This window comes from Papaver somniferum, chromosome 6 (genome assembly GCF_003573695.1).
Source record: "Papaver somniferum cultivar HN1 chromosome 6, ASM357369v1, whole genome shotgun sequence".
In the NCBI taxonomy this organism is placed as follows: Eukaryota; Viridiplantae; Streptophyta; class Magnoliopsida; order Ranunculales; family Papaveraceae; genus Papaver; species Papaver somniferum.
Window position 1 is genome coordinate 34,775,906 of NC_039363.1, and position 8,328 is coordinate 34,784,233.

Below are 8,328 nucleotides of genomic sequence, written 5' to 3' on the forward strand. Positions count from 1 at the left end.
AAGTTCAATTACTTATTTCGTTTATGACTAGAAAATTACCATCCAGTGCTGACTGAGGAACATGACTGTCCCTCACTAAGAAGGGGACTTAATGTAGATGGTGGATTTTCGACAAAGGCTAAAATCTTAAAACCACAATTGTACATACTCCTGATCCAGCAATCAGATGAGTATTGAGGCTCATGTCTCTCATTGAAGCATGAAAGTTCATGCCGCAAGAACCTCTGACTGAGAATACTGTCTCTCAGAGCATATGCAGATGTGCATTCTCTCAACTGAGACAACGGCATATCTCATGAATATTGAGCAATTTCAGTAATCACTGTTATATGGAATCGAAGGACTGGACGGCTCCTAGACAGCTTGCCTGCTAGTATAGAGCGATGACGTCTTCAGGATATAACAATATTTTCCCTGACTATATAAAAGACATGTGTATAGAATCATTATGATTGGACGGCTCCTAGACAGCTTGTCTGCTAATATAGAGCGATAACATCTTCAGGATGCAACAACGTCTTTTCCCTGACTATACTATACATAATAAATATGACGCTTCAACAAGCTCATATCGCTCAATCTTGAATAATTAATGCTCCTAGACAGCATGCCTGCTAGTATAGAGCCATCAATTAATTATCTCTAATCGTTAACTGAATATTCAGCAATATTCTACGATTCTTCGTAGCATTTCGTCACTTCAATTCGTGGTTCTTCCCAGAAAAATTCCACGGAGTAGTGATAAATGTTCAACATAAGGGCAACTAAGCCGTTATCGAGTAAGCCCCGAACAAAATGGTGCAAGTGTACTCGGCAATAATGCACAAACGAGCACCTGAATGCACAAACGAGCATTCCAAAACACGACGGAACGATGAACCTATGAAAAATAGGAAGAAAATAATAAATAATAAAATATTAATTGAGGCGCCAAGGGACTTGGCCCACCGTCCTTCCGGTCGTGTCGTGGTCAGTCTCAGGCCTAATCTTATATTTTATCATATTTTTATTATTTTCCTTGATCTCATGAAAATCTCTTCATTTGAGAAAATATCCTTCGTTTCATGAAACCTCCTTAAATTCATGAAATTTCCTTCAAGTCATGAAAAATAATATAAAATTAGGGAAACTCGTGGGACCGGATCCTATCCGGCCGGTCATGCCCTAGACGGTCCCACAAGCCCTTTATTTTATTATTATTATTTTTATGTTTCCCTCATCTTATGGAAACTCATTGATTTCAACAAATTCCTTGGTTAAAAAAAACTCCTTGGTTATATGATATTTCCCTAAATTCATGAAAATTATGTAAAATTAGGGAGAAAACGCACGGGACCGGGCTCATTGGCCGACAGCCATGCCCTAGCCGTGGCCAATCCCACACTCCCTTGTCTCATTATTTTAATATTATTTGTTTCCCTCGTCTCATGGAAACTCCTTCACTTCAAGGAAACTCCCTAGTTTCAGCAAACTCCTTGATTTCATGATATTTCCCTAAAATCATGAAAATAATATAAAATTAGGGAAAGTGAATGAGACCGTACCCGTTGGCCGGCCGACCATGCCTTGGCCATAGCCGGTCCCACACTTCATGACTCCCTATTTTATTATTATTATTTCCATAATCTCATGGAAATTCCTTAATCTCATGAAATTCCTCAATTTCATGGTATTTCCCTCACATCAAGTAAAATACATAAAATTGGGAAAGGTGCTGCGGGACCGAGCTTGCTAGCTGGCCGGCCATGCCCTAGTTCTGGTCGGCCCCAAACCTTACAGTCCCCAATTTAATTAATTATTTCCATCATCTCATGAAGATTCCCCAATTTCAGCAAATCCCTGAATCCTTCATATTTTCTCAAATGTTGCTCAAACGCGCATCAGAAAATATCGAAACTCTCAGGACTGAGACACGGACATTATGGTGACACGGGCATGTCTTCTTGACCGACCAAGGCTGGCCCTAGGACTTGCAAATAGCCGATCCCACATGTTTTAGCAATTTTGACCTAATTTGCTCAATTGCTCATATTGGGTCCAAACTCTTCTCAAACAACTGAGTTTCTGCTCAAATGACCATCAGCTGGTCCCACGACCACCAAGGGCCGGTCTCATGCCCTCTTAGCCGGTCCCTCATCTCTTCATAATCAGGTTTTACTACCTAACGCTCACACGAGCATTATTTCAATAAATGATTAAACCAGCATTTAATCATCCTTTCACCAACTGGTCTTCAGGAAATTTTGGTATTTTGCTCATTTGAGCACCTGAGAGTTACATGGTCGACCTGTCATCCCATGTAGCCGGTCCCTCCTTCACTCTTTGGTTGATTTTCAATAAATCATCGATTGATAAAAAATTAGGGTTTCGAATCCAGAGCTCTGCAAAACATAATTTTGAGCAGATTCAAATACTAATAATTTTATGATGATCCCGTGATCAAAACTTTTATTATTATGCTCGGCCTAGCTGCCAGTATGTTAAATTAATATTTTATTTTCTGGTCCTGACACCAACAATTCACCAGACGAGCAACAGTTGCTCATACGAGAATTATTTTCTCGGACTAAGGAATATTGGTTCAACTATCAATATTCAACAATTCAACAACATTTGCTCACCTTAAATTATTAACATTTATTCGACAATATACTTTTGTCTCAACGGGCATATTCAATTCATGAGTCTCAGAACATTTCCAAATCACGTTCAACTCAGCAATACAAGGACTCATCGTCCCATAAAGTCAGCAACTGACTCCACAATCACGAGATGTCAATCGTGTCACATGGGATATTAACTAGGGTGTTGGTCTGGCGGTCTACGGCACGTGTGTTCATATACATGATGAGAATGTGAGCAAGTCGTGCAATCAGTTGGAGGAGTTAGCAAAGTAGTGGGTGGAAAATTAACCAAGTCTCCGCACGATGAGCAACTGGTTTTGACACGATTTCTCACTTCCCCACTCTTTGACTCCAGCAACTGTCACACTTCATGGGATCAAGGTGTTTACAATTCTGGCAGTATAAATAAGTCTTTGAATCATGATTGAGAAAAATAAGACAATCTTTCATAAAGCAGACAACACGAGATTAACAACTCAACGTCTGAGTAATTACTCTCAACAGAGCAAATTCAATCAATCAGAACTTATCTTATTTCTTCACGCAGAATACACAACACACCTACAATCTTCGATCACCATTGATTTCACACATTTCTCAGCTTCCCTCCTGCAGATCGACCCATCCTCTCTTGTGACCGAATTGACTCTGGAACGACCATTGTCTTGGTTTAGGCCGGAGTCCTACAGATTGATCTCTCGAACTTAAAGCACTCCCTTCTTGAAGTGAATTTGTGTGAGGTTAAACATTTCGCTCTGTTCAAGGAGTCTTCTTCGCACGGTCGTCTCCTCAATTCCGTAAAAACCAGCAAATCGTTTTTCCCCATCTACATAAAGTAGTATCTTCCCAGCAATATTCGCTCTGGGCAACATGAGACTATTGTAAAAGTACTCGTGGAACCCACTGACGACCCTTGAAAATCACACCAGAATCCACCACTCCCACTGGTTTAACTTTCATTAAGCCGTGCTTGTCCAAGGAGGGTAAGCTTGTCTGTGGTAGGATACCCTGACCTACCTTCTTCTTTAATTGTGAGACATGAAAAATAGGATGGATACGAGAAGTAGGAGGTAGTTGGAGTCAGTAATCTACATGTCCAATACGTTCTAACACTTGATAAGGGCCAAAAAATTTAGCATAGAGTTTAAGATTCTTACGCAGTTGCACCGAAGATTGTCGATAAGGTTGCAGGCACAAGTAAACCCAATCACCAACAGAGAAAAACATTTCTACTCTCTTCTTATCCGCCTGTTGATTGATGCGATGCTGAGCTTCAATTAAATTGTGTTGTAACACCTCAGTGAGTACCTTACGCTGGTGTAAGCAGTCTTCAACAGTGGAGTTGGATATGGTGGCAACAGAATGTAAGCCAAACTGAGGTGGATCATACCCGTATAAGGCTTTGAATGGTGTCAGTCTGAGCACTGAGTGATATGTGGTATTAAACCACCATTCATTCAGTGAAAGCCAAGAAGCCCACTTAACAGGTTTATAACTGCACATACATCGTAAATATGACTTTAAGCAAGCATTTATGCGTTTGGTCTGACCGTCGGTCTGCGGATGATATGATGTACTAAGATGCAAGGAAGTCCCCACAACTTTGAACATCTCTCGCCAAAATGCATTCAGAAATATAGCATCTCTGTCTGAAACTATTGTTGCTGGAACTCCATGGAGCTTGAAAATAGAGTCAATGAATACTTGGGCAACTGACTGTGCTGTGTATGGATGGCTTACAGCAGCAAAATGACTATACTTCGTGAAACGGTCAACAATAACCAAAATTACCTCTCTGCCCTCTGACTTGGGCAAACCGGAGATGAAATCCATGCTCAAATGCTTCCAATCTTGATCAGGTATAAGCAACGACTGTATAAGACCTGCTGGTAAAGTATGTTCAACCTTATTCTGCTGACATACGTCGCACTCTTGGATAAACTGGATTAAATCCTTCTTCATACCCACCCATTGAAAATAGGACTTAGCCTTTTGGTAGCAAACTTGCATTCCAGAGTGCCCACCTAAAGTAGAGGAGTGTAGAGCTGTTATGATCCGCTGACGAGCATCACCAGTCGAACCAACATAAATTATTCCATGTAGTTTGAGAATGCCTTGTGAGTAGGTGTAACCATCAGGATTATTTGGAGATAGCAGAAGCTTTGGTATCAATTCTTGAGCTACTTTATTAGCTGCATAACTGGATTGAACTTCTGCGAGCCATTGTGGTTGACATGTAGTAAGTGAAGAACAAGAGGCCCTTGACAGAGCATCATCCACTCTATTATCATTTCCCTTCTTGTAATACAATGTATAATCAAACCCAAGTAATTTGGTTAGCCATTTTTTTTGAAATAAAGTATGTATGTCTGATCCATAAAGTATTTGATACTTTGATAGTCTGTAAATTTTTTGAAATGAGAACCTAATAAAAAAGAGCACCAATGGTTAACCGCCAGAACAATACCCAATAGCTCTTTTTCATAAGTCGATAAAGCTTTGTAACGTAGACCCATGCCCTTGCTAAAAAAATGCAATGGGTCTGCCCTGTTGCATGAGAACTGCACCCACACCACTGCCACTATCATCTTTTTATACTTCAATTTCTTTGATGAAGTCGGGTAAAATGAGAACTGGGGTTGTAGTAATGGCTCTCTTCAATTGTTCAAAGGCTAACTCCGTTGCTGCATACCAAGTGAAACTATTCTTCTTTAACAGTCCGGTGAGTGGTTGACAGATGAGGCCATAATTTTGTACAAACTTGCGGTAGTATCATGTTAAACCTAAGAAACCACGCAGACCCTTGAGAGTTGTAGGTCTAGGACACTTTAACATACACTCAATTTTAGCAGGGTCAATAGCGACCCCTGCGTGACTAATGATATGACCTAGATATTCGACCTGAGGCTGTCCAAAACAACATTTACTACACTTGACGAAGAGTGAATGTTGTTGTAGAAGAGACAGTGCAATACGAAGGTGAGTGCAATGTGATGTTAAGTCAGGACTATAAATCAATATATCATAGAAGAAAACAAGGATGAATTTCCTAAGATGAGGTTTGAAAATGTCGTTCATTGGTGATTGAAATGTTGACGGGGCATTGGTGAGCCCGAAAGGCATGACACAAAATTCAAAATGGTCATGGTGTGTACGGAAAGCAGTTTTTTGTATGTCTGGAGGGTGGACTAAAATCTGGTGATATCCAGATTGAAGGTCTAGTTTAAAGATTTTAGAGCCACGAAGCTCTGCAAGCAACTCATCAATAATAGGAATAGGATACTTATCTTTGATGGTCATGGAGTTCAGCTTATGATAGTCCACGCAGAAACGCCAGTCATCATCTTTTTTCTTTACCAACAGCACCGGAGAAGAAAGCGGACTGTGGCTAGGTTGGATAAACCCATCTATGAGCATCTCTTGCACTAGTTTCTCAAGAACTGACTTCTGCACAAATGGAACATGGTAGGGCCTCTGATTTGGTGGGACTGAGTTGGGTGACAATGGTATATGGTGATCATGTGCCCGTTGCGGAGGAAGTGAAGTTGGAAGTTGAAAGACTGAAGAAAACTGATCCAAGACTTCAGCAATTGGAGCAGCAATATCAGTTGAAGGAGCCGTAACTGAGATAGAAAACAGTTAACCCAGTAAGGCAGGTTCACCCTTTTTAATCATCTTCATAAATGATTTACCATTCATGATAGAAACAGTAGCTTCCTCCGTGTGACCAACTAACTCAATATTTTTACCCTGGTGTTGAAACGTAATGGTCAGTTTCTTGAAATCAAATAGCATTGGACTCAACTCTCGCATCCAATCGACCCCGAGAACCATATCACAGCCACCCAATTCTAGGAGATGCAAATCACGAGAGAGGGTATTTCCTTGCATAACCCATGTAAATCCAGGACACTTAGCTTGACTCAACAGTTTATTCCCATCTGCCACTGTAACTTGTAATGTCTGGGTAGGAAGTATATTTGTGCCACACCGTTTAGCAACTGATGGATCAAGAAAACTGTGGGTGCTACCACTCTCCACTAAAATAGTCAGCTCATGTCCCTTCACCCGTCCTTTAATCTTAATAGAGGTGTGAGAGATATTACCATCCAAGGCATGGAATGAGATCTCCATTTTCTCTTCTAATTTCATAATAGTTGGGATGGATCCTTCTCCAACTTCTGCAGAATGAAGTCCTTCCTCATCACCAGCTACTATCATGTACAACTGTTGCTTAATACACTTATGTCCCTTGGTATAAAATTCATCGCAGTTGTAACAGAGTCCTTTCTCTCTTTTTTCCCTCATTTTTGCATAGGTGAGTTTCTTCAAAGGTGGCATTTTTGGGCTGGTAGTAGGGCTAGTAACAGTTGGGGAAGTGACCAATGGTGTCAGAGTAGAGGCCTTAGTGGAGGTGGGCAGAGTATTACTCTCATAAGAAAGCCTGTTGGTAAACTTTGGTTGAGAGTGAGCATACTTGTCCATAATACATTCCTGTCTTCTAGCTAAGAATATAACTTGTTGTAGTGTAGTAGGGGTAAACATTTGTACAACCATTCTTAAGTATTCTTTCAGTCCAGTAACAAAACTATGAATGAAATAATCCTCGGTAAGGGACTTATTCTTAGCTAACATCAATGCTTTAACTTCTTCAAATTGTTCTTGATATTCCAAAACCCTACCAGTTTGATCTAGCTTGTTAAATTCTCCTACAACACTATCATGACCCAATTCTTGAAACCTTGTACAAACATCTATAATAAAATCATCCCAATAAATAGCACCCTTACCTTCTTGATAGTCCTGGTGTAGGAAGAAGTACTTCTTGCATTTACAAATCCAAGCTCTGAGGTTAACGCCGTCAAAACGAGGAAAATCTACCTTTGGTCTGTAATTAGGAAATACCCCTTCATCTGTTGGATGGTTTGGAATGACTTGGTGATTATGATTATGTCTGAAACCCACACCAACCTCATGATTTATGGTATGATTTATTTCCCGTTCCTGGTGGTTGTCATGAAATAACTCAGATCGATCCAGTAATAGTTGCAATTTCTGATCCATAGAAGTAACACTGGAACTGGTAGCCAATTGGTCAGTACGAAGAAGATTTAACTAGTTATCAATGTCATCACGCATCGTCTATATCTCTTTTCACAGATTTAAGGGATTGAACTTCAGTGCCCAATTCCTTCAATTCCAAACTCAATTTCTTCCTGAGTTCATCTAATAGCTTCAACCTAGTACCGTCATCCATGATCTCTCCAAGGAAAGATAGTCTATGATACCACTTGTAGTGATCTACACTACAAATGAGAATCAGCTCAATCTACAGGATCTACTCTGTGAGATTGAAAAGGATAAACCCAAACGAGGCAGAGAAATAAAACACATATTCAATTTTTCATTACTGAAAGAGAAGAGTCTCTACAATAATATTAGGGCATTACAAGGCACACGTGCCAACTCACGCGCAAAACTACTAACCACACAGGGGTGCCCCTAAACATGGGTACCCTAAAGCATACTAAGATAGAGAGTCTACAGGCTAAGGGACATGACAGTTTGTATTAAGTTGTGGTGGTTACAAAGATCTTAAATGCTTCCCAAAGTAATAAAGAGTACTCAAGTTGAAGTAAATACTTAAGTTCTAAACATTAAAGAGGTATAAGCTTAAGACTATATATTCTCTCCAAGGAATTGA

The 8,328-nt window shown here is 40.1% G+C and overlaps 1 protein-coding gene across 1 annotated transcript; it reads right to left on the reverse strand.

Moving 5' to 3' along the window:
• Positions 1–5,396: 5,396 nt before the first annotated feature.
• Positions 5,397–7,688, reverse strand: LOC113290721. Its single transcript, XM_026540305.1, has 2 exons — positions 6,317–7,688; positions 5,397–6,247 (listed from the first exon to the last, which is right to left on the reverse strand). The coding sequence occupies exons 1-2, from the start codon at positions 7,686–7,688 to the stop codon at positions 5,397–5,399; spliced, it is 2,223 nt and encodes a 740-aa protein (XP_026396090.1).
• Positions 7,689–8,328: the final 640 nt, after the last annotated feature.